The 26,013-nt window shown below is 46.7% G+C and overlaps 3 protein-coding genes across 4 annotated transcripts; 1 reads left to right on the forward strand and 2 right to left on the reverse strand.

Moving 5' to 3' along the window:
- Positions 1–2,807: 2,807 nt before the first annotated feature.
- LOC101778909 (putative disease resistance protein At3g14460) lies at positions 2,808–7,724 on the forward strand. Of its 2 annotated transcripts, none has more exons than XR_001163619.3 (3): positions 2,808–3,206; positions 3,308–7,261; positions 7,375–7,724. XR_001163619.3 is itself a non-coding variant. In XM_012844748.3 (3 exons), the coding sequence occupies exon 2, from the start codon at positions 3,357–3,359 to the stop codon at positions 7,209–7,211; it is 3,855 nt and encodes a 1,284-aa protein (XP_012700202.1). In that variant the 5' UTR covers positions 2,810–3,206; positions 3,308–3,356; the 3' UTR covers positions 7,212–7,246; positions 7,375–7,724. The 2 variants fall into 2 exon arrangements, 1 of the variants encoding a protein (XP_012700202.1); XM_012844748.3 differs by having other exon boundaries at positions 2,810–3,206; positions 3,308–7,246.
- A 2,000-nt stretch (positions 7,725–9,724) lies between these two features.
- LOC101779318 (mediator of RNA polymerase II transcription subunit 19a) lies at positions 9,725–16,432 on the reverse strand. The gene is made up of 7 exons (XM_012844749.2): positions 16,281–16,432; positions 13,803–13,870; positions 12,551–12,837; positions 12,225–12,464; positions 12,071–12,130; positions 11,857–11,995; positions 9,725–10,241 (listed from the first exon to the last, which is right to left on the reverse strand). The coding sequence occupies exons 2-6, from the start codon at positions 13,831–13,833 to the stop codon at positions 11,951–11,953; spliced, it is 663 nt and encodes a 220-aa protein (XP_012700203.1). The 5' UTR covers positions 13,834–13,870; positions 16,281–16,432; the 3' UTR covers positions 9,725–10,241; positions 11,857–11,950.
- A 2,416-nt stretch (positions 16,433–18,848) lies between these two features.
- Positions 18,849–22,262, reverse strand: LOC101780385 (hydroxyproline O-galactosyltransferase GALT2). The gene is made up of 7 exons (XM_004963164.3): positions 21,307–22,262; positions 20,633–20,865; positions 20,235–20,525; positions 19,982–20,110; positions 19,722–19,895; positions 19,535–19,642; positions 18,849–19,449 (listed from the first exon to the last, which is right to left on the reverse strand). The coding sequence occupies exons 1-7, from the start codon at positions 22,130–22,132 to the stop codon at positions 19,243–19,245; spliced, it is 1,968 nt and encodes a 655-aa protein (XP_004963221.1). The 5' UTR covers positions 22,133–22,262; the 3' UTR covers positions 18,849–19,242.
- Positions 22,263–26,013: the final 3,751 nt, after the last annotated feature.

Raw genomic sequence — 26,013 nt, forward strand, 5'->3', positions numbered from 1 at the left:
AACCAAATAAGTTAGGCAATGAAACCGTATTAAACAAGTGCTGTGAATAGTCCCTCAGAATCCTTGATACTCCTTCCTGTATTGCATTGGAAGCATGGACAACATACGAACCCATTCTCTGCCTTGTTCGCTTTGCCACTTCGAGAAAATAATGCAAGCCATCAATAACACCTTGCTCCGTCTGTCTGCATTATACATCCAATGCCGGTCCATCTGCATCGTATTACGCACGAAAATGGATTACACTTGACAATGGATTACGCGTGAAAATCGATTAAAGATCCAAACAACATGGTACAATACAACAACATGAAGATCCAAATACACATATTTAAATTAAAGTCCCAAACACTGCATAAGTTGTTCAACTTGAAGACCGTGATCATCTCGCGAGGATGTCCTCAGCTGGGCGGCACCGCACTTCGTCATGAAAGAGGTTAGATGCTACGGAAAAGGGGACACGGTCACGATGTCCGTATCCACTCTTTCTCGTAGAATCGAACCTCCTTCTTGACATACGTTGCTACTCGGCGGAGAACATCTTAGCAGAAATGAACACGGTATGCAAGTTCAACAAGTAGCAGAAGTCATCTATGTACAAAAATTCTTTCATTACCACTACAGAAGTTGTTGAACTTGAAGACCCGTGATCATCTCGCGAGGATGTCCTCAGCTGGGCGGCACCGCACTTCGTCATGAAAGAGGTTAGATGCTACGGAAAAGGGGACACGGTCACGATGTCCGTATCCACTCTTTCTCGTAGAATCGAACCTCCTTCTTGACATACGTTGCTACTCGGCGGAGAACATCATCTCAGAAATGAATACGGTATGCAAGTTTAACAAGTATATGGATTTAAAAAACCATATTGAATTTGATAAGATAAACCATCTAGACAAGGTAGCATCATTTTTAAACCACTAAAATAATGCATACTATATATGACACATCAATCTCCCTCACATTCTAGCTCAAAATACCTCTCCATTTTTCTACTTCATCATCACATTGTAGCAAATAATCTTTCCATCTCCAAAGCATAAATCAAAGCATAACACGAGGATGAAGTAGCAAACCTTCGCAGCACTTGTTGGCTGAGTCAAATTCCCACGAAAATGAGGGAAAAAACTTCGGGCAGCACCTCCCTTGCTTGGGCACCACCGGAGAGTAGGTGAAGCTCAGCTCTCTATCAATGTGCTGGACTGCTCGGGCTGGAGGAAGAAGAAAGTCTCTGTCTCGGGATATAGTGGGAGTTTTTATCCCGGTTAAAAACTCCAACCGAGACAAAAGGAAACACCTTTTGTCCCGGTTGGAAAGTTAGTCCCGGTTGGAGGATCCAACCGGGATAAAAGGGACACCCTTTTATCCCGGTTGGAGGTACCAACCGGGACTAACCCTTTTATCCCGGTTGGAGGATCCAACCGGGATAAAAGGGTCCGGCCACCGACGCCCCCCAGCTAGCCGTTGCAACCGGGACTAAAGGGGGGCCTTTAGTCCCGGTTGCAATTACCAACCGGGACTAATGCTCCCCTCCAAATTTCCGCACCCCCCCGCACCCCCTTTTGTCCCGGGCCACTTTTAAACCGGGATAAAAGGGGGTGGATCGAAAGTCAGTTCTCTACCAGTGCTAGCACATAATTAGAGAACAATGGCTACGTACATCTGCCAGTGGAGCACGGGAGAAACGATAGGCTCACCCAACAAGCGAATCCGATGACACACCACATGCGGCAGATGATTGTGCTGGGAGAGTGTTAGCGTATAGATTGATTGCTCAATTATTTCAACATGCATGTGACCGGTCATTAATTCGGTTGACATGCCGGCACTGCAGCGCTGGATTTATATGTGCGTTGGATAGATAGACATGCATGTCCATGTCGACATCATTTTCGTAATGATAATGTGCATGCATCAACTTAAATGCCGAGCTGGCGTAACCCATTTTATTCACGATGAACGAACACAATTTTCAACAGCGTGGAAACTAATCACTCAGCTCCGGGAAGAGAATACAAACGTACTACCTCTGAATCAATCGTCTAGGCATGTGCATGTGCATGCGTTACCGAGAAGTCCGAGTCCTTCATGTGCCATCGTCCCATCAGTTCGCAGACATCACGATGAAAAGCATACTGGTACAGTTGTTCACTAACTTTAGGTCCAGTCTTTGCGTTCAGGAACCTCCCGCTGTGACTGCAGGTGGGTATTAGGCAATGTATAGCCGTGTATAGCTGTTTTATAGTTTTCCATGTATACTTGATTGTATTCCTTGTATACCAAATCATATTGACTGTATATTAAAGGTCACCCCTCTCATTAGGGTGTGTAGTGTTTCCTCGTATTATATCTCTCTACACTTATTTTTCTCTCTCTTGCCTCCTCTCTCTCTCCTAGATCTAGATCTAGATCTAGATGACAAGCTAATGAAGGTTGGAATGGCACAAACTCACCTTATATAGCCACCTCCTCCAAGGACTTCTCCAAGGAAATCAAGAGCAAAACCTCTCCCCTTAGATTTGGTGTTTTTGAGCTTTTCCCGAGCTTCTCTCGGGCAAGCACCAAAATGGAAGGTTGCCTGGGGAGGAAGATGAGCAAGAGCTTTTATACTATGCTCTATGATGGCGGGCGACATAAGCCAACCACAGCACAGTGTCTCTCTATGCTGGCGAGCGACATAAGCCAAACGCCAGCACAGGTCAACTATCTATGCTGGCGGTGGGCTTATGTCGCCTGCCAGCACATATGGGTTGGCGGGTGGTTATGTCACCCGCCAGCACAAATGGGGTGACATGTGCTAGCGGGTGCTTGCGTCGCCCGTCAGCATAGTGGCCACTGTGCTAGCAGACGCTTGCCCACCGGCCTGATGATTCTTTGTGCTGGCGGGTGCCCCGCCAGCACGCTAATTTCCTTGTACCATCAAAAATCGATTGGTGTAGTGTCTGTGCGTTCCTGGTCCCGTGCTTGCTCGTCGTAGAGCGCGTCCTCGGATTCATCCTCATCCTCCCCTTCCTCCTCTTCCATCCTCCGCACCTTCCCACCGGCAGCGACATCCGCCTGCTCCTCCGGCCCCGGCGCCTCCACGTCAGCAGCGGTATCCGCCTGCTCCTTAGACTCCGGCGGGGGCGAGGGATGCGCCCCCTCCCCGGCGGCCTCGGTGTCTTGCTCGACGGGGGCCGTCGGCGAGGGGCGTTTTGCCTTTTCAGGTTCGGGCTCCAGCTCGGTCATCCGCTCACTTTCACGGGAATGTTAACTTTCTATCGTGCTTTGCCGGTGCTCAATTTCCTGTGTGTTTTCTTTCTGGCAGTATTCTGTCATCCAGAAAGAAAAAAAGAAGCGGATAGTAGCACGGAGAGATGGCTCATGAAAAGCTCATGGTGACGATGGCGTTGGCCAGCCTACGATGGGTGGCATCGCCAATTGCCAATAAGCTCCTCGCCGACGCCTCAACCTACCTTGGCATGGACATGTCGCGTGAGCTCCAAGAACTGGAGAGCACCATCCTGCCCCAGTTCGAGCTGGTGATCGAGGCGGCGGAGAAGAGCCCTCACAGGGGCAAGCTGGAGAAATGGCTCCAGGACCTCAAAGCGGCCTTCTACAACGCCGAGGACGTGCTGGATGAGCACGAGTACAACAACCTCAAGCGCAACGCGAAGCAGAGCAAGTGGGCTGCCATGGCCTGCGGCGGCTCATGGCCGCCGGGCAGGCTTGCCAACTTGCACCCAGGGAACAGAAGGCTTCTTCGTCAGGTCAATGAGCTGAAGGACATCCTGGTGAAGGCCAAGAGCTTCCGCCAGCAGCTTGGCGTCTTGCCGGCTGTGGGAGATAGTTCGCAGTCACAGGGAACTGCAACTGCAACAACATCATTTCCCACTTCCAAGGTGTTGGGCCGCGACACGGAGCGCGATCGCATAATACAATTTCTTTTAAATGATGAGGCTTCTTCTGGGTCTGGTTCAGCAAGGATCTCAAGTTTGGCCATTGTTGGGCTTGGAGGCATGGGTAAATCCACCTTGGCACAATATGTTTACAATGACAAGAGGGTAGAGGAATACTTTGGTAAAAGGATGTGGGTTTGCATCTCACGCAAACTCGATGTCCGTCGCCACACACGGGAGATTATCGAGTCCGCAGAAAAGGGGGAGTGCCCAATCGTGGATAACATTGATACTCTCCAGTACAAGTTAAGGGACATTCTGCAAAAATCAGAGAGATTCCTGCTTGTATTGGATGATGTGTGGTTTGATGAATCCAATGTGGAAAGGGACTGGGAGCAACTTCTAGCTCCCCTAGCTTCTAAGCAGAGGGGAAGCAAAATTCTTGTGACTTCTCGGCGCAATGTATTTCCAGCTGCTCTTTGCTGCCACGAGGTGTTTGATTTACAAGACATGGAAGATTCTGCATTCTTGACACTCCTCAGAGAACATGCCTTCTCTGGAGCTGAAATCAGAGACGCGCAGTTGCGTATGAACCTCGAAGAGATTGCAAAGAAGATAGCTAGAAGGCTTGGACAATCTCCCTTGGCAGCAAAAACTGTGGGTTCACAGTTGAGTAGGAAAAAGGATGTTACTACATGGACAGCGGCTCTAAGGAGTGACAACTTAAGTGAGCCTATGAGAGCTCTGCTGTGGAGTTACGAGAAGTTAGATCCTCGTCTGCAGAGGTGCTTTCTGTATTGCAGTTTATTTCCAAAAGGGCACAAGTATAATGATCGGGAGTTGGTTCACCTCTGGACAGCAGAGGGTTTTATCGATTTGAGTAGCCAGAGCAGAAGAATGAAAGATATCGGCAGCAATTACCTGAATGAGTTGATCGCTTGTTCATTCTTGCAACCAGGTTCTGATAGATTTGGTTTTGGATGTTATATCATGCATGACCTCTTACATGATTTGGCAGAAAAACTCTCCAGAGATGATTGCTTCAGATTAGAAGATGATGATATGGCAGAAATACCCTGCACCGTTCGGCATCTCTCAGTCCATGTTAAGAGCATGAAGCAGCATAAGCAAAGTATCTGCAAGCTACGCCATCTGCGCACTGTTATCTGTATTGGTCGTCTGGTGGATGATGCAGATGATGTTTTCCATCAGGTACTGCAGAATCTGAAGAGGCTACGTGTTCTCTATATGTGCTTTTACAACAAAGAAAAATTACCTGAATCTGTTGGTGAGTTGAAGCACCTTCGGTATTTGAACGTCATTCAAACCACAATATCAGAATTTCCTGCATCTTTGTGCACTCTTTACCACTTGCAGATCCTTCTGTTCAGTTACAGAGTTCAGAGTTTGCCTAAGAAACTATGCAATTTAAGTAAGTTACTAAGTTTTGAACTATATCATGATGGAGAATTCTACGTGAAGTTCCCTTTTGCAGAGCTGCCTCAAATTCCTTACATAGGCAAGCTAACTTCGCTTCAAAATCTTGATGAATTCCGTGTGCAAAAGCAGAAAGGATATGAGCCGCGACAGCTGAGGGACATGAATGGGCTTGGTGGCAGGTTATCTATTACACATCTCGAGAATGTCACTAGAAAGGATGAAGCTGCAGAGATGATGCTGCATAAGAAAAGGTATCTTAAACATTTGGATCTTATCTGGAGCAGTGAGAGTGACTCGCATGCTGAGGATAGTTTACATCTGGACATTCTAGAAGGTCTGAGGCCACCGGCTCAGTTGGAGGGCCTTGCAATCGAGGGTTACAAATCTCACAGATACCCAAGCTGGTTACTAGAGGGTTCATATTTTGACAATTTGGACTTCTTTCGACTTCATGATTGCACTGCGTTAGAAGGTCTACCACTCAACACCGAGGTCTTTAGGCATTGCTCCAGACTGGTGATCTCGGACGTACCAAACCTGAAGACATTACCTCGTCTGCCAGAAGGCATTACATATGTATCAATTAAAGGATGCCCGCTGCTTATGTTTATCTCCAGCAACGAGATGAGAGAACATGATAAGAGAGAAAAGATTGTGATGCCAGAGCAATTGGTGTCTCAGCTTTGTTTAATCTGGGAGTTGGATTCAGGATCATATCCAGTGATTAAGAGGGACCTTCATGAAGAACATTCATTTTTGAAGCAACTGACGCCATTGGTGGATGCTGATATATCCCAACATCTTCAGACCATCAGCAGGACCCTTGAACAAGAAAAAGATGAAGAATATGATAAAGAAACAATCATCAAGGCATGGTTATGTTGCCACGAGCAGAGAATAGAACTCTTGTACGGGACTAATATTGGGCAACAGTTGCTTCTGCCATCAACTCTGAATCACCTGTGTCTTTCTTCATGCAGTATTACAAATGGCGCTTTAGGAGTTTGCCTAGGCAGCCTCACTTTACTAAGAAGACTGTCACTAACAAGGATAATGACTTTAACTGCACTTCCATCAGAAGAGGTCTTCCAACATTTGACAGCACTTGACGACTTGCGGATTGATTCTTGCTGGTGTCTCAGATCATTAGGGGGATTGCGAGCGGCTACCTTTGTTACCGAAGTTTCTATTGAGTGCTGCCCGTCCTTAGAGCTGACATGCGGAGCAGAATCTATGCCGTTGTCTCTTGAGACGCTTAGCATAGATGGCTGTGTGCTTGCAGCTGATTTCTTAAGCAATGGATTGACACATCTGAAACATCTGCACATGTATAGGTGTAGAAGCTCTGCATCCTTGTCAATTGGCCATCTAACCTCCCTCGAATCATTGCAGTTACATAATGTTCCGGATTTATGCATGCTTGAAGGATTGTCTTCGCTGCAACTTCAGGATGTAGGGTTGGTAGATGTCCCGAAGCTGTCTGCGGGATCCATCTCGCAGTGCTGTGTCCAGAAATCACTCTGTGTTAGCAGATCTGATATCTTCAACCACTTGCTCTCAGCTGAAGGCTGTACAGGTCCAGAGCAGGTCCAAATCCAAAGTTGCAACGAGACATCTATTTTCTTTGAGGCATCTGCAAATTTTACGTCTGTCAAGGAGCTGGTAATTTCTGAATGCAGAATTCAGTCACTGCCAAAAAATATGAAGGACCTCTCCTGTATGGAGAAGCTTGAAATTGCGGAGTGCCCAAACATATCATCCTTACCGGATCTGCCAAGTTCCCTCAAGCAAATAACCATATACAATTGTAAACTCTTGTCGAAGAACTGCCGAGAACCTGACGGAATAAGCTGGCCAAAGATCGCCCATATCCCTTGGAGGTACATCAATTGAATTGCGCTTCGGATCCCTGAGGAGAAACAAACAAGGTGAAGCTTCTACTGGTATACAACTTGAGGATTCTTTTTTTTTTGACAATCATACATCATTTGCTCCATTGATCCGTTTGCTTTGGATGTTCAATCTTATTTACGATTCAATGTTTTCCTCCGCTAAGGTACTGGAGAAGATGGAGCATTATACGCTTGTGACAGCTCAACCGCGAACTGTTTCATGCCCGTGGCCCATTTCAACTTCTGTTCTGATACCGACACATTGCGCCTCGACTGGTTGCTCCCTTCTACTGCCTCAGCTTCTGCTGCTGTGTGTTGTAAAATAAACTGCCAAGCCAATATGGAAATGGAAATGCTTGTTGTACCATTGAAACCTGTAAATACTATGGCTAGCATGTAAACTATGGTATTGTACCTGTAAAAAGAACATGTAAATGTTTGTTCCATTAATTTGGTTGCTTTATACTATCTGTAAAAACAAATGGGATTGGTTATGCAAAATTCCTTTTTTTTACCTGTCTCCATCTCAGTCAAATTCATGAAACATTTTACCTCAAATAGATGGCTAGATCCACGGATTTCTAAAAGAATTAATTAGACTTAATAGATTCGTATCGCGAATTAGCCTCCATCTGTGCAATTGATTTTGTAATTAGTCTATGTTTAATACTCCTAATTAGTATCTACATTCGATGTGATAGGGACTAAATTTTAGTCCGTGGAACCAAACACCCAAGAATCCTGAAACCTGCCTGCTCTCAGAGATTCAGAGTTCAGACAACGCAAGAGAGCAGAGTTTATGAAGAAACGAACAAGATGCCAAATTCCTGCCTCCATCTCAATCAAATTCCTGAAACATTTTTAGTCAATCTAGCTAAATTTTTAGTCAATGAAGTTAATTTTGATTAACTAAGGTTTAATTAATTGTCGTTTCAGTCCAGGAGCTACGTGCAGTTCAGGAGGGAGTCAGGGAGTTCTGATGCAAAATTGACAATACATGGTTTGTATTGAATAAGTTGCTTTGCTTATTGAGCGTGTCAGCTTACAGTTGAAGTCGCAGTGTGTGATCTTTTTTGATAATTTACTGTTATTGTATCGCTGCGATCTCCATATTTCTCTAGAAATGCATCTCCAGTAATGACCTGAACCAAAAAAATTCAGCATAAAGTAACTTCATGTCTGAAACTAGGCTTCTAATTTTCTCTTGGAAACCCAATGCTTAGTTCTGGTTACTTTTACTTTTGCCTATATAATTAACATCCAAAAGTTAGTGTCCTTTATCGAATACCATTCCTCCTTGTTCTTGAGCTTCTATTATACTATTGTTTTGGCAGCAGAAAATCTATTTAAACTGTTGGACATTTTAGAGGCTGCATATGGAACAGCATAGGCTTTTTGCTTTTGTTAATAGCACTGGGTACAGTCTGATAAACTATTTTGTATTATGTAGCTAGGATCAGCTAAAAGCATGCCCAGGCTTGACTACTTTTAAATTGGTACAGAAATGCTATTGGTAGATACTACGTACGCTTTACATTTACAGGATTAGCTATGAATGTGATTCAATTTTGCAGATCTTGTCCACGTTTTTTTTGGTTTCAGGCTCTCAGTGGAGTATCATAGTGTGTTCACCTTTCCTTTTTTTTTCAGTTAAGGCTGGCTTTGACATGGTTGTGATAATGATTTTATTCTTATTGCTGTTTAAGAATAATCAGTGTTTTACTCTATGGAGAAAACAATGACAATCTGGCAATGCTGTCACCCACATGCTGCCTTCTTCTAGCTCCAAAAGTGACACATCCTAGCTAATAACCGAAGGTTCTTTTGCCAGGATGGATTGTGTATTTGGATTTGTGTTAATGAGTTTGTAAATTCTGTGTGTCGCAATGTAAACCTATTGAGTGTATAGTTCAGATGCGCAAAATTTATGCCATGATCATCTTGACTGGGTGTACAATCACAGATGTGCATAACTCGTACTAGTAGCAGTAGAAAATCGATGTAGTATTATTCCATGTCACAAAATGATTGCAATCTTCACCACCCTTTGGTTCATCCGGAAAGCGAGGAATGAAGGACCAAAGATTCAACAAGAAGACCTGGACATCCACACACTATCACTAGATTCTCCCTTGAAGATCAGCAAAACAACACCACCAATCCACCTACAAGGACGCAACCAGCAACGCCCATACACAACCAGGCTCCTCCGGATGGTGTACGGGTACACGCAGATGCAGCGAGAGCAAGATACCAGAGGTAACAGATCGAGGAAAGCAGGCATTGGAATTTTCATGCAGGACAACACAGACAATACAAGACAGGAAATCCTCATTCAGGCAATACATCGACAATGCCCGGTGCGCCAAGCACCACTGCATGCTCAATGGGGCGAATTCAGCCTCATCTCTGAAAACTGCCTATGATTTGGATTAACATCCTGAGTATTAAAAGAAAACCATCTTTGCAAGTTGGTTCGAGATACTACAAGAAATGCAGCATCAAGACACAAACTAGCTAGTAACTATACTTTGCAATACATTCATCATTAATGAAATCTTCTTCACGGTTAAACAAAAGAGCATTGGGCTCATCTTCCACTTAGATCAGCCCGAAGCACACTTGATGGCCAACATTAGCTACTGGTTAAACAGAAAATCATCATTCTACTCTCTACGAATCAAGATCGGCGCGAATAACACATAAATGGTTTCATTCCATGCTATGAACTACTATCTGTGGACCGCACACTCAATCTCCGTCCACCACTACTCAAATGTACTCATGCTACATCTGGAGTTCAATCAGAAGCCTAATTTTGAAGAGTGCATTAGCCCTACCAATCGGGAAAAAAAATCTCATCACAAGTCCTTTCAAGCGTTCCTACATCCACTTGTTCTTCAGGGAGGAACAGAGTCACAATGCTACAATGGATTAGTCACCTATTAACAAATTCAAATTTCCCTCAGAATGGACGCCGCAAGACGGCCTCATTATGGTGTTCTTATCAAACAGGTTCAGTTCATGATACCTGCACCATGCAAATAAGCATAAAAGTTAGCATATTCTTCAGAATACAGTGATTTACAGTGTATTTGAAAAAATACCCGTTACCGGTGACTTGCAATGGACATGTTTTTTATGCATACACAAGTTACAAGTGCGGTACAAAGCATTTTCTTAGACATATTTTACTATGATCCATAACAATTGGTATGTGTTATGGTTTAGCGTACCGCTTCACTATGATGAAAGTCAGACCATGATGTAAGGCATCTTAGCAAATTCATCAAGGTTGTGTCGCTACTCGCTAGGGCCAATCATCAAAGGAACATAGTACAAGATATAACTGCCATTTTAGCATGTGAGCGTGAACCACGAAGGAAAAGGTTAACAGTCAAAATTAAGTGTCCATAAAGAATCTGTGTAACTCTCTGCCATTGCATATTCAGATGTTCCAGAGATGCAGATAAAAATAATGGGAGACTAATGTTAGGATGTTATGGATATCAAGCAAAAGGCAAGTCTTATCAACCTCATGGACAAATAAAGTCACCGAGTGTCGAACTATTCATCAATTAAGCTTAACAATAGATATAACCTCTGAAACTGGCTTAAAAGCACAAGCTAACAATGCACCTCTAAGGGCAGCCAAAATGTTGCACAAAGTTAGCATTAGGCAATAAATGCAACACTGTTTGAAAGCAACATGCATTGTAGGATTGCACCATAGGAAAAGATTCCTTAAGGTGCGTCGTAAGCTTAAGGCTGAACATAAGCAATAAAAAAAAATATTTTCTCTCTCTTCTTCTCTCCCTCTCCCTCCATCTCGTGTGCGGCTGTTGTATTCGCGCCACTACCGGGAGCTCGCCGCGTTTGCCCTTGCGCCATGGCGAGCTCAATGGAGAGCTGTTCTTGCCGAGAACTCGATGCCCATGCGGGGACGAGGACTTACCCGACGACACGAGCTTTGGAAGGGCTTGCGACCTTCGAGCTCCACGATACCCAAGGGCAGACAAGGCGGCACGCGGAGCTGGCCAAGCAAACCTCTTCGCAAGCGCCTAGCGCGTACCCAGCTCGGCCATGCCCACGCCCATGGCCCTACCAGTCTCTGCTCTACTCGCTCCCTCCTCTGAATCTCCTCCACCGAGCAGAGAGAAGAAAGTGGTGCTCGATTCAGCAGGAGGGCAACTCGGTCCGATAGTTGAAGCTCCGATTCCAGCAAACAATATAGCTATGTGTCTTGTTGTGGAGAGAGGATCTAGAGGATTTGGCTTCTGATGGAGGGGAACGAGCATCAGAGCGTGCAAGAGGGACAGGGGGGGACGATGGGAGAGGATAGGGACGGTTGGGAAGGTTGCTGTTTTTTTATTGTAGCATGGGTCCTGCGTTAAGACTCACACATTGTGTCACGGGCATCAACTATTGCCGATTTTGTCTGGGACCCACCTTAAGGTGCAGTTGGGCCATTACCATTGCCCTTGCCCTAACTGAAACATTTGTATCTTCATGTTTTAACCAATAAACATAAAGCACCCAAAAGTACGATAAAGCTATGCAACCGAATTATCCTTGAACATACAAAATCAAAGCAAAGTTATAGGAAAAACAAACTGAATCCAATAATGAAGTAAAGAAGCACGTACCAGTATTCTGCACAGTGTTTTTATGACAGGAACCATCGGAGTTCCCTTTTAACAGCAAATTACAAGGATTGACAACTAGAACTAGGAAGTGTAGTTAGCTAAGTCCATTCCCCATTTCATCGGTTTTGGAACTCTTGTGCTGCCATGAGTTGATCAGCCACGTTAATAAAAAGAAAATATGCTCACCAGCAAGGAAACAATGACAATGTACTACCTTGCTCTTCTTGTGCTTATGCACATCCGCCGAATCCTCATTTCCCTCATGCTTCCTCTTCTGATACAATTCGTGGACATTGCCCATCATAAGGTACATAGTTTGACAGGATGGATAAAGACTTGGAGCTATAACAATCAGAAAATGAACCCACCTTATCATGATGTTTCTTTGAATGATCGCCTGCAGAATCATGATGCACACTTTTATCCTTTTTCTTATCCTTGTCCTTGTCTTTATCTTTGTCCTTACTCCGATCTTTATGCCGATGTTTATGCTTCTTATGCTCCTTGTCTTTATCCCGGTCTTTGTCTTTGTGCTTTTTATGTTTCTTCTCTTTGTCCTTGGACTCACTTTTCGGTTTACCCGAAATAGTAGGTATACCCTTTTCAGCCTGTTGATATGATAAATGTTGTAAACAGTACAATGAGCAAATCCAATAACATAATATGGGAACTGGGATGATAGAAAGGATCTTACAGAGGGCAAATCTACTGGAGCTGTTTCTCGAAGCTGGAATGCTTGCCCCAGTATTTCCATATCAAAGGGCTGAATAAAAGCAGGCTTATCCCTCATATATGCATTCTGAACAAGTTGATCCAGCTCCATCCCTTCTCCTTTGCGAATTTCAGTGTCTCCCACAACATTGTGAAGATAATGTGTATCTGAGATTGCCGGTGGCAAAGGTTTCTTGCAAAAGAAATCATGGTGCGGCAGCAGTTTGTAGTGGTTGATTAAATCAACAGCACCAGTGAGCTCCCTAGGCCCTGAAATGCAGAAATCATATTATTTGAATGTGTGCATAGCAGACAAACAGGGTTCGAAAAAAGATAGATGTATAAAACCATGTAACAAACTTCTTTTTTTCCAAACGTGCAAGAGAACTGCACATCACTATATTAAGAATAAAGCAGTCTAAGAAGACTCAAACATGCACAGTAGGGCCAAGTTTATGTAGCAAAATTCATTCTAGATTACAACAAACACTAGATGCATTATTAAGGTTCAGAGAGCAGCTTCCTGTGTGCCACATCACAAGATACATACTGTCCAACAGAACATACTGTTAAACTACGAATAAGCCAAAATCAAGTAAAAAGTTTTGCATTTTAACTTCATGTCTTTTTACCAGATATACCAACCTAGACTGGTAAAAAAGACATCAGCCCAAAAGTTTTGCATTTAAATTCTAAGCATATGACTATTAGGATTTCAGATTCATTACTGATAAATTGGAGATTCGAAATCCAAAACTTTTGCATTTAAATTATATGAATTAAAGAATAATTCTATGTTTCCATCAAATAAATTTATTGTGGTCCATAATACCAGCCCCACAATCAGAATTTTCAGGTGGTGCCACTTGGTCCGTATAAAAGTGGTAATGGCAACTGGGAGGCAGTTTGTTGCTTTGTGCCAGCGGAGTATAAGTATAACCAGCCAATTCTGGTCCATAATACCAGTTCCACAATCAGAATTTTGAGGATGGTGCCACTTGGTCGTGTGAAAGTGGTAATGACAACTGGGAGGCAGTTTGTGCCAGCTGAGGACAGGCATTTTTCCATTTTGTAATCTATGGTTAGAATTTAGGTCTTATCATATCGCTTATGCACGAGCTCAGGAGTCAGGAACCCAAAAAAAGGGCAACAACCCATATTAATGAATTTTTTTTCTAATTCTTTCTTTGTCTACAACTACACATTTAGTTTTCTGAGTCTTACAAAAATCATACCTTTTCCAAACTTCTTTTCATCAGAATCCATCAGATTGGAGCTTGATCTACCTGAAGTGCATCTTCACCTGAAATTTAGATAAGCAGAAATGTAACAACAAATGTGTAACAAGGTAAATTGAAATGGTTCTGCAATGAATTAACATGATATTCAATTTATCCCAGTTCCTAGAAACTGACACTACTATATATCTACATATTCAACCACACAAACATGTTTGATCCCATGATTATGAAAACATCAACAGACATGCATGACGACCTATGATATCATCATAAAGAATTGGACCGGTTTCTTCTCTTCTTTCCAATGCTTAAGTTACATGTCATGTGTAAAGTACTTTTTTTTTGCAAGCGACATTTTATGTTGAGAAAACTCTTTAATTGGTTCGATGCAGTACCAAGGTAAGGTCGTTCCATATGTTCTAAATCGAGCTCAACAAGTGAAGAATTCTGCCTAGGGTTAGTACTAAGTATTTTCTTTTCCCTTTTTTGCATGTTCATAAAGGTTAGCCAAGATTGACATAGCAAAATGAGAGTAAAAGAGAAACTTAGCAAGGGTGTATATCACCTCTATGTTAGGATACAGAATTCTTATGTGATATAATGCCTAGCTGACCCAAGCTGTGAACTAAGCAGTGCTAAAGTTTAACTCAAATTGGTTCCAAAGTCCAGCAATACAAACTTGGAAGTTTAGAAAGGTTCATGTAATGAAAAAATAGCAGTTCGATACTTGCCCAATTATCAAAACAGAGGCAGCAGTCTCTGCTCTCCAACCCCATCTGGGGATTAGGGTGTTACATGAGACATTTGGACTGGAGAAAAGCTTGAAGAAAAAAACTGAAGCAGATGAGTTTCAGTGAGGGGCTTTTGTCTCCACTTGTATCACCATCCACATTGTGCTAGTCTGCTAGAGGCATCTCACAAAGATAGGGAAAGCCATAGGCAGAAGACTGCCAATCATAGAATCAATCTCATGTACAGTTACCAGTGCTAAAGCGCGCAAAAACTGCCAGTACCACAAATGGCAAAACAGAGCACTACAGAGACAGGACCAGCATACCACTATGCTAGTTCCCTATATGACGCCTCTGACAAGATAAGTAGGTACCAGGCTTGCACGCCTGAATAAACAGCATGGGTAAGGCATTGACAGGCCTATTCCGTATGCCAATGCTCCGAACAGTGCAACCATACATTATTACCAGCAGAATCCAGCATAGGCAACCAATGATAACAGAACATCAACCATCACTAGAAGCCCTGAATGATACCCCTGAACTCAATTACTACAGAAACAGACCCGGTAACCGGGAACGAATCTAGGATTTGGGGGAATTCAGTTGAGCCACCAAATTCTGGAAAACAAACTGCGTCTAAAGTGACCCTGCTTGCTAAACAAAAAAGACCTAATCAAACTAAGTACGGATGGAATGCGCTAGTAGGTGTTGTGAAAACTCTTTAATTGGTTCCATGCAGTACCAAGGTAAGGGCGCTCCATATGTTACAAATGGAGCACACCAAGTGACGAATTCTGCCCAGGGTTAGTATTTTCTTTTCATTTTTTGGATGATCATGAAGTAACAGAGCCAAGATTGATATAGCAAAATCAGAGTAAAAGAGAAACTTAGCATGGCTGCGTAGCATCTCTATGTTAGGATACAGAATTCTTGTGTGATATAATGCCTAGCTGACCCAAGCTGTTAACTAAGAAGTGCTAAAGTTTGACTCAAATTAGCTCCAAATTCCAGCAAAATAAACTGAAGTTCAGAAAGGTTCATGTAACCACAAAATAGCAGCTTGATACTTGCTCAATTACTACAGGGCCAGCAGTTTCTGCTCTATTTTTTTTCATCTTGGGATTAGGGTGTTACATGAGGCATGTTATGGTACAGCATTTGGACTGGAGAAAAGCATTAAGAAAAAAAAAACTGAAGCAGATGAATTTCAGTGAGGCCGTGAGGGGCTTCTGTTTCCAGTTATATCACCATCACCATTGCGCTAGTCTGCTGAATGCATCTCTCAAAGATAGGGAAAACACTAGGCAGAAGAGTGCCAATCACACAATCAATCTCATGCGCAATCACCAGCGCTGAAGGGCAAAAAATTGCCCCAAGTACCACAATGGGCAAAACAGAGCACTCCACACAGGACCAGCATGCCACTATGCTAATTCATATATATGATGCCTCTGACAATGGCGCCGCCGGCCGCGCCACCCACAAGCCACCCTCAAGTAGCTCGACCCCGCCGTCCGCCCTTCCTGCCGGTAGCCGTCCGCCGCCCGCGGCGCCCACGCCGCCTCACCTCGCCACCCTCGATCCGCCGCCGCCGCGGGACGCTCCTCTAAGCCCGCCCGCCGGCCATGGAGCCCTCCCCCGACGACCCCGAACCAGAAACCCTAACCCAGCCACCACCATGCCTCAATCCGAGAGAGGAACGAGGAGCAGGAGCAGGAGGAGGAGGAGGAGGACCCACCTCGTCGCCGGCCGTCTACCACCACCCACCAGGACGGGCACGAATCGTCGGAGGAGAGAAGAGAGAGCTGTTCTTTGAGCACGGACGCCGGAGGCCGGACGGAGAAGGCGTCTCTGGCTGTGGAGAAGAACTCTGGCCGGTAGGGCCGTAGGGGAGGGGATTTGCGCCTGTAAGATGGACGAGAGGGTGCGCCTGCGCCGTGCGGAAACGTAAATGTCTTCGGGTTTAGAGTTTACGTTTTCACAATGAATTAATAAAGACGCTCTCAACTCATGATATCCACGAACACCGTCTGTACTGCCATATCAGTAAGACATCATGTTTAAAAAAAAATATTAATGTACAGTTCCGTACGAGGTACCGTAATAAATTTTTACTCATCTCTCCTCTCACTCTCATCATCATCCCCTTTTCTCTTCTCATGAACTCCAGCAAGCGTCCCCTAGCTGCACCATGTGCATCCAAGGATGCGCAACGCTCCAGGGCATGGGAGCATGTGATGCTACGGGAGCACTAGAACTATTCTTGTTAAGGCAAGATCTCGCGTGATAAGCAAAACCACCGAAGAGGTTTTCTTTTCCGTAAAGCTGATTGGTTTAGCAGTCACAACTTCAGTCGCCATGAACGGATATAGCGAATTTTGTATCCATGTACATATTATATGGAGATATATCAAAAGTGGACTTACATCTGAGAGATGTTGTACTCAATTGTCCAAGAAAACTGCACGAGACACCAAAACACATCAATGTTGTTTTTCATGTACCGTCTCTTCTAGATTCAATTGTTGTCTCCACATTTCTTCGCACTTTTTAAAAGGGTAGATGGTTTGCACCAGATACGTTCCTTTTTAAAAATACTTTACAAGGATGATTTTCCAACCATAACTACCAATTTCTCGACTACCTCTCTAGCTTATCAATCTAGCAAAGTCAATAAACCCTTTATTCCCTTGATGGAGCGGAGAAACTACTTTCATGACTACGGGGCTGTTTGGCAATAGGGTGTTAAAATTTAACACCCGTCACATCGGATGTTTGGATGCTAATTAGAAGTATTAAATATAGGCTAATTATAAAACTAATTGCACAGATGGAGTGTAATTCGCGAGACGAATCTATTAAGCCTAATTAGTCCATGATTTGACAATATGGTGCTACAGTAACCATTTGCTAATGATAGATTAATTAGGCTTAATAGATTCGCCTCGCGAATTAGCACAGGGTTCTGCAATTAGTTTTATAATTAGCTCATGTTTAATTCTCCTAATTAGCATCCGAACATCCGATGTGACACTGTTAAAATTTAACACCTCGTATCCAAACACCCCCTTTCTATTTTTTTCAAAACAGTTCTAACGCGAATGCTCAGTTAGCGAGAACACAAACTATTTATATACACATACTCCCTCGTCCCAAATTATAGGTCGTTTTAGCTTTTTTTTATTCATAGATTTTTCTATACACCTAGATATATATTATATCTGGATGCATAGTAAAAATTATGGATTTAGAAACTTCAAAACGACCTATAATTTGGGACGGAAGGAGTACATGTTATTTTTATTTTTAAGCATTTTATTAAGTGAGTGGCTTGGTACTGAAAATATTCTAGGTAGAGGCGTATGATAATGAAAATCACTTTATTAATATTTTGTGGTTTAAATAGAGTATCTTTGGTTTCACCTACTCAGAGTGGTTGAAAGTATTAATTGTTTTTTAAGATTTATTACTCATTATGGTAGCACGGTTATTTTGTTAAAGTTATGTCGTTTCTACAGTCATGTCACGAGGTGCGTAAATAGTCAATCAAAATGCATGACTTTTACTCTTATAAAATTGATTTTTTTCAAAGTCAATCACTAGCACAGCAGCTAAGGGCACGTTTGGTATGCTTGCTAGCTACTGTGTTGCCTAGCTTGGCAAGGATAGGCGCTGGATAGACTAGTTTGGTTGGTTAGCTAGCGGTCTCAGGACTTGAGCTTCCAAGCTTTTTGCACGCGAAGCTAAGCGAGCCAGAACCGCTCTCCTGCGCCGGCAAGTTTACCCTGCCGAGCTAGGCGAGGCGAGTTGAAGAGGCGGGGACGTTTGGCTTGTTTGCTAGCTGGCCTCGCCCAGCAAGGAGAGCCTTGCCAGCAGCGGAGAGGTGATACAGCTCGCCCGAGCAAGCAAGGGAAAATCTTGCTTTCACAAACATCGATGCAGCTGGCAACCCTTCCAAACTTCAGAACACAGCTCGCTCTCCTTGACCAGCCAGGCGAGGCAAGCCTCGTCAAGAAATCCAAACCGGCCCAAAATTACCAAACGTGCCCTAAGATCTATGATCAACGGTAAATTCAAAAATGAAGGAGATAGGCCCTTACTTTCGTTTCTATTGACATTTGTATGACCAAGTTTTTTTTTTTTTGCAAGCAGCAACGTGCAGCGCAGGACATTCTACCGTAGTTAAGCAGCTGCGCTATTAGGATGGTTTTCTTACATCATCTTCAGAAATTGCATTAAGATTCGTGCACTACTGAATGAATGCATAGATATCAATGCCGAAGCACACGCACATAAGATGCGCATATAGGGAAACAGTTTCTCATTCCATTCATGCCGTCATGCTGACTTACTGTCCACCAATAGTGGATACAGATTTGCAGTTTTACAAATGAACTTGCCCCTGTACAAGCAGCCAACGTGGATTCCATTACTCCTCCCTCATCTTTGCATCCACCTCAATGAAGGTGAAGCAGTTGATCACACCCACACACCTATAAATCTCCACACCTATAAATCTCATAAAGATCAAAGAATTGAACATGAGATGTCAAAATGGTTTCTAGGGTTAGTGGATCGGATGGAGCTGAAGCCAAAGGATGCAGTGGAGATCCTGAAATTCTCCTGTTGTACATGATCGTGGGACAAAGGATACCACATGGATAGCCATCTGATTCCACCTGCACCCCTGGAGCGTCGCGTTATCTGTAGTTACAGCACTGTGCTCGGCCGGCTGACAGTTTATCCCAGAGGCATAGCATCTGCCTGGGAGACTGGTAATGTGCCGTGAAGTAGTTATCCACGCAGCCGAACTGGCAGAACCTCCAGCTGTGGATGTACTGCACCGGTGCAGTGGCATTGTAGTCCTCCACCCACATTCCCATGCTCACGTCCTCCATCTTGAACAGCTGCCAGTAGATGATCGCCACTGGGAGGTGTTAGTGGTAGGCGCAGGGCGGAAACAGATGCATTGCAATTCAGAGTAAACCTCACCCTTAAGGAGTGGTTTGCATGCCGGGATGCGATGTCTCTTGCAATGTCGATTGAGAGGACATAACCAGGTCCATTGGCGTACGGGGGATACACCGCTTCAGGCCATTCCTGTAGGCATACACTTAAGAGCATATATATGTGTGTAAAAAATTGCAAAACTATGATGTTAACATTGGTGCTAAGGTACCTCATAGGTCACGGCCCATTTGCCCCTTCTTAGAGGCCTGTGCAGGAGATTCAAGTTGCCCAGATAAAGAGGTAAGGTTCTGTTGTAGGTAGTGATTTGTTGCAATACTATATCAAGCCGCACAAAGGTGTCATCATCGCACTTCATGATATAATCCGCAGTAACATTTTGCACCTATATAAAAAAATGGCTGTCACCAGTTGCCGATGCTAGAGGACACATTGGCAATAGCTATTTAACATGAATGTAGGATGACTAACCCCATATTGACAGATCGCAACTGTTTTCAGAACCACCAGCTCATACCGGTCGATAAATGGCAGAATGACTATGTCTCCAAAATATTCTGCTTCCTTCTTTAGTGCTGCGTTTATCTCCTTCCTATGGCTCTACAGAAGAAAACAGGTCAAAGGCTCATCATGTCACTGCTATATCAAGATCCGAATTAGCATAGCCCACACAATGCAAGCATAAGGGATTGGACCATTGTGAAATCATGAGAACTAATCTTACCAGTGCGACAAAGAACCGAGCAACCACATTTCCCAATTGGATCGCTGGAAACTGCATCCAGGTTTTCCGAATAGCCATGCGCTCAGCAAAATGGTTTGTAGCAGAGAGAATGCCAACAAAAAGCTGAATTGGTTCCACTGGAACAGGGCGAGCCTTCCACTTTTCAGACATTTCCAAGACTTGTTGTAGAGAAAAACTAGGATGGGCCCTCGGAAGTGCTGTTGCATACACAGAGTGAACATCTATGCCCCCTGTTACGGCTAAACCTGTAGCATCTTCAAGAGCAAATCCCTGATAAACATTTACAATAAAAAGGAAGCACCCAGTGATTTCTTTGCCAGAACCTCATAGTATCTCTGTGATGCAATAAATTCTTTGGCAATGGAACTGAAATTTACCATCCTATGAGGAAACGAGGCAACATGGCGGCCTCCCACATTGATATGGTATCCTTCAACACCAGCTTGGATAGTGAGAACAAACATCTTGCCCTCTGAAAATGGGAATGGCCATGTCATTTCTGGTTTCTTTGCTCGGCCGATAAACCTGTTGAACCATGAGCTTGTCTTTGTTTCTTTTGATTCAACTATGTCCCGTCTCTGCCATTTCTCACATTTTCTGAATCCATCAACTGCAAAGTCAACAGACTGCAAGGATAAGTACAAACGAAGTAGCCATAACATAGCAGCAGATAACATGACTCGTGAAAATGAAAAAATTGGAATGCATGGCCACTGGTTAATACACATATTGATTCAGCACCTTTGCAGCCTTGCACCAAAGTTTCCATTTTTCAGCCAAAGCCTCCACCGCAAGCAAGAATAGACGCACAAGCCAATTGCCTTAACAGGTGAAAAATTCACAAGTTTTCTGCCTGGAATGATAGGAAACACTGAAGTAGGTGTCTTGACGGCATATTGTTCCATTCAGTTCAGGCTACAAGCTTCTTGACATTTCCCAATAACAGGGTGCTTGCATTTGCATTGTGCAATTAACCATGCCAAGGTTGCTACTTGCATTGTTGTCGTTAATCCGAATTTCGAAACAAAGGATGTTGGAGCGCATTTCTTACCCTGAGCGTCATCTCTCGAGGGGGTGCCGTCGCAGCGCTGCGCCCTGCCCCACTGCATCCTGAAGCAGGTGTTCATCTCGAGCACTGGCCGGCCGCTCCAGTCCCCGCGCAGCCGCGGGTTGAGGTGCAGTATCCTGGGCGGCTCCTCGCCGTCTGCGGCGCGCAGCCCGCGGAGCTCCACCGCGAACTGCGCCACCATCACGGTCCCGTTGCCCGCGCCGCTCCGCTCCAGCGCCTCGACGTACTCCGGCCGCGCCGCCCGCGGCGTGCCCACCACCGTCACCGCCGACCCGGCCGCCAGCCCGCACGGCAGGAACGCCGCCGCCTCCCCGCCGCCCCCGAGCGCCAGCGAGCCGGGGCACTCCCCCGCGTCGCGGGAGGCGATGGAGTCGACGTCGCCGGCGAACGCGGACGCCTCCTCCCACGCCTTGGCCCCCAGCGCCCACGCCTCGGCGGCCGTGCGCTCCAGCTCCGTGAAGTTCCCCAGCTGGCCCCACCGCCTCCGCCGCCCCCCGCCGGACTCCTGCCGCCGGAGGATCTCGCCGGTGATGCGGCCGTACCCGGACACGGCCGCCGCGGGGCGCGCGCGGGCCCGGGGAACCGCCGGCTGCTCGACCCTCCCCCGCAGCGGCTCGCCCGCGCCCGCTCCCGCGGCGGACAGGCGGCTGACGGCACCCGCGGGCCCAGCGCCGCCGAAGCCGGCGAGCTTGACTGACACGAAGAGTAGGTACGCGAACGCCGCCGCGGCGAGGAGGGGAGCCAGGCGCCGGCGCGCGCGCAGCCGGCTGCCGCCGACGAACACCTCGGAGCTGCGTGCGCGCTTCATGGCTCCGGGGGCGGCGCCGGGTCGCCGGCGAGGAGCGGGTGGGTGTGTTCCCGGACCCGCTAGCGGGCCCGGATCCGAAACGGCGGTGGCGCTTGGCGGGTCTGGGAGGATCCGGGAGGGGGGTGGGACGGACGGGAAGGGAAAGGGAAGGCTGGTGGTTATGCGATGACCATTGCCAACTAGGGCATTGATGCTGACCTGGCGGTTACTTAAGACCGTGTTTCGCGGGTGGGGTTTCTAGTGCAGGTTTACGTTAATTAATCACGTGAGTTTAGAGTTAGACGGGTGTTCACTTCGAGTTAATTTGGGCTTTTATTACTGAATTGAGTTTGTGGTTGCCGCACGGCAATCAATTACGATTTAGTTAATAGTCGTCTTCGTCAGATTGTGCACTCGTGTATTTGATAAGTACATTGTTTAGAAATGATTAGACGTTTAATCTTCCATGGAAGACATTTCTGATGAGGTTGTATGTTGAAGGAGCTTGACGTCAGGGTGTAGTAGATGGGCTCAATGGAATCCCGCGGTGACCGACGGAGAGCACGACTGGTGACGATGTTGTCGAAGTTGACGCAGGTCCTGGAGCGCTTGTATGTGTAGTAGCTCCGCTGCACGAGGATGGGTGGCGTTGGAGAGATGGCATGACTGACTTAGGCGAGCTGAAGTCAGCCGCATCGCCAGCAATGGTGGGAAGTCCAGATCCATAGCAAGGACGATGAGGTGGGTGTGAGGCGGATCTAGGCCTGGGCGTGGAGGAGTAGCCTTCCCTCCCTTGAGCAGCTTCTTGCCGAGTCTCGGTGAGGAAGAAGGCTCCAACGGGCAGGGCGACACGGATGGAGGGGGAACGGTATGGAGATGGAGAGGGGATGCGCTGGGATTTATTTTATTGGCACTCACCTCTACCTTTTGGAGCTTCGTGGTACGCGTCGTGGAAACTAGTGATGACAACGAGCGCCACCACAGCGCCGGCAGCCAGGAAGAAGAGGGAGGAAACGCTCATCCGAGCAACAGCTGAAAAAAAAACAAACTAGCCTTGGTTTGCTACCAAAATGTTGGCATGCCAAAGTTTTGGCAAACCAACATTTTGGCCACTATTTGGTTTGGTACACAAATTTGCCACATCTCCCATTTATTATACCAAAATATTGGCAAGTTTTTACCCAACTTTTGGCTTGCCAAAACCCTGGAATGCTAAAATTTTGGCTTCAAACTAATCAAGCTCTAGAAACCTATAAACTGTAGCTAGTAAAGGCTTTGGGGCCTCGGGGTGTCTCCTCTCCTTCTGGCCGCCGGCGAGAACGCCGGAGACGGGAGAGGCCACCGAGCGGCACTAGATCTGGATGCTCGCTTGGGAAGGAGAAGGGTCCGGCTTTTTTCAAGGAACGTTGATGAACTACGAACATGCCTCAACGGCAGTCAACACCCAACACCAACAAAAATTTCAGCTCAGTGCTGAGCATCGCCGCGGGGTCTTCTCTAATCACACGAACGGAAGCATAAACAACGGAGCCAGTGGGCCCCGGGTGACTGCTGCTGCCAGAAGGACGCGGCCGTCGTCGTCGCTCGCTCCCTCCCTATCAGACCCTGCCAAATAGCAGCTGGCCACGTGTCCCCGGTCGTCACAACACACTGCGCACACGGGCACCGCACATACTGTGAGGCAGTGAGTGGGTCTCATCGTCATCATAATGCCGCCCGTACCTGGGCCGGCCCAACACGGGCTCCTCCTCCCAGCAGCCCACCCAGCAGTATGCAGGCAGTAGCAGCAGTCAGTCCACCTACCCGATGCCCCCGCTGCCCACGCCCGACACGTCACCGCGTCCGGCACTGCACTCCTGTGCCGTCAGCTTCGCAAAAGCCGCCGCAGGTCGCAGGCGCTCCCCGTAGACCCGCCGGCCGCTGCGCGCCGGCCGGGACCCACCGGCGGCCGGCACGCGTGCGTGCTCTGCTCTGCTCGCTCTCGCTCACTGGGCGGCGTCACTGGGCACCGCCGCACGGCGGCCGACGGGGAGCGGCTGCACGCCTGCACTGCACCGGCCAGCCAGCCAGGGCCAGACGACGACCCGTCCCGTCGCGCATCGGACGGCGGCTGCTGCGCGGCGCAGCGTCGGGTCCCGTCGTGTCGGCACCGCCGTGTCCCGTCCCCTCGCCCCCGGCTTTCCACGCCCGCCCAGCGACGCGAAGCCCACGCGGTGGCGGGTTGGCATGGTGGGGCCGGCTGGTCAGCGGGTGGGAGGAGGCCGGGTAGGCGCGCGGCGAGGTGGGCGCGGCGAGCGAGGCGGGGGGCGGCGGCGTCGGAGCTGGGAGTTCGAGACGAGGCGTCGGGGCGGCGCAGCGCAGCGCACGCAGAAGCGAGCCGAGCCAGACAGACAGGTGGGCCCGGGGGAAGTATGCGCGGATGGGCGGAGGCTTTTATTACGGTCGGTAGGTCGGTAGTTTCAGGCAGCGGGTTGCGGGGCCCGTGCCGGTGAAAGTACTCCGTAAAACAGTCAACGCCCCGGCGTGCACTCCACCAGGAGGCGCAGCAGCTCTGCGTGCCCTTGGTCGCCGGCGTCACGGCACGGGCCAGATCGGAGCTGGGAGCTCGCCAGCACGGCGACCGGAGAAAGAGTCGACGACGACGACGGAAGCTCTGTCGCAGCACTTGCTGTACCGCCACGTAGCACTTGGTCTTCGCTGCGTGCTGCCACGGCTACGGGCTGGCTACCCCTACTGCTGCTACTACTCCAGTAAGTACAAAACTTATTCCTGTAGGACGAAATACTCGTATACAAGTACAAGTACTCGTACAAAGCTTTGGACGGCATGGCTGGGCTTCTGGCTTTACCTGTACTGCACGACTCGCTCGAGTCGCTTGCTGCCACGCTGGAGGGCAACGCCACCCGTCGATCCCCCGTCGGACGGACCGGATCTGCCCACCACACGCGCGGCACACGGGTGGCTCGCCATCATCCCAGTGGCCAGTGGGAACGAATCCTCGTACGACGGGAGAGGACCACGGCGCACAGCGAAAATGACTGTGCTGCCCTTCCGCGCACGTGCTCCCGTCGGCTCAGGGCCTTTTGGGCCGTCCGCGCTCCGGAGCGGGCCCGGCACCGGCAGGGCAAATACTGTGAAATAGGCGGAGAACGCGAGGGTGTAATGGTCATTTCTAGTTGATTAGTGTTGCCGTCACGAACCGTGTCCCCCTTGTTTCTCTCTGTGCGCGTGGACTCGTACCTGGTTTACTATGCACTTTGTTTTCCCGCGAAAGTTGTTTTTTATAGATTTATTAATAAGCAATTTGGATTTTTTTGGGAAATAAGCAATTTTAAATTGGATCAGTGCAAATTGTGTAGAAACAAATAGATACTGTTCTCTCTAAATCGATATTTTATACTGTCTACCAAAAGGATTTGCAAACGTGACATCTGATATTCTAATAGCTGCTTATCTCGAAGATATTACTTTTACAAGAAGTTTTCTATCTACATCTGCAGTGCAGTATGTAATGCCCCATACGTTGATCAAACAGTTGATCGTGGACATGTGCATGTTTTCAAAGATGTTTTCGTTGGCACTTACTCCTACTTAAATTAGACAACCAGCATTCTATCTAATATACCACATTTGACATCTGATAAGCAGAGCAGCTGGTCTAAGGGGGCGTTTTCTTCCCGTGTCTTATTTTTAGCACGTGTCACATCGAATGTTTAGATACTAATTAGGAGTAGTAAACGTAGATTATTTACAAAACCAATTACATAAGTAAGCCTAATTAAGCCTAATTAATCCATCATTAGCAAATATTTACTTAGCAACACATTGTCAAATCATGGACTAATTAGGCTTAATAGATTCGTCTCGCCGTTTAGATTCGTCTTATGTAATGGGTTTTGTAA

Source organism: Setaria italica, chromosome III (genome assembly GCF_000263155.2).
Source record: "Setaria italica strain Yugu1 chromosome III, Setaria_italica_v2.0, whole genome shotgun sequence".
Classification (NCBI taxonomy): Eukaryota; Viridiplantae; Streptophyta; class Magnoliopsida; order Poales; family Poaceae; genus Setaria; species Setaria italica.

Coding starts and splice junctions, on each gene's coding strand:
- LOC101778909 (XM_012844748.3), top strand. CDS start 3,357: ATGGCTCATGAAAAGCTCATGGTGACGATGGCGTTGGCCAGCCTACGA.
- LOC101779318 (XM_012844749.2), bottom strand. CDS start 13,833: ATGGATTCTGATGAAAAGAAGTTTGGAAAAG. Junction 12,465..12,550: donor CTCCAGTAGATTTGCCCTCT/GTAAGATCCTTT, acceptor TCATATCAACAG/GCTGAAAAGGGTATACCTAC. Junction 11,996..12,070: donor ATAAGCACAAGAAGAGCAAG/GTAGTACATTGT, acceptor AACTCATGGCAG/CACAAGAGTTCCAAAACCGA.
- LOC101780385 (XM_004963164.3), bottom strand. CDS start 22,132: ATGAAGCGCGCACGCAGCTCCGAGGTGTTCGTCGGCGGCAGCCGGCTG. Junction 20,866..21,306: donor CTCGAGAGATGACGCTCAGG/GTAAGAAATGCG, acceptor TTGACTTTGCAG/TTGATGGATTCAGAAAATGT. Junction 19,450..19,534: donor ATGCAAACCACTCCTTAAGG/GTGAGGTTTACT, acceptor ATCTACTGGCAG/CTGTTCAAGATGGAGGACGT.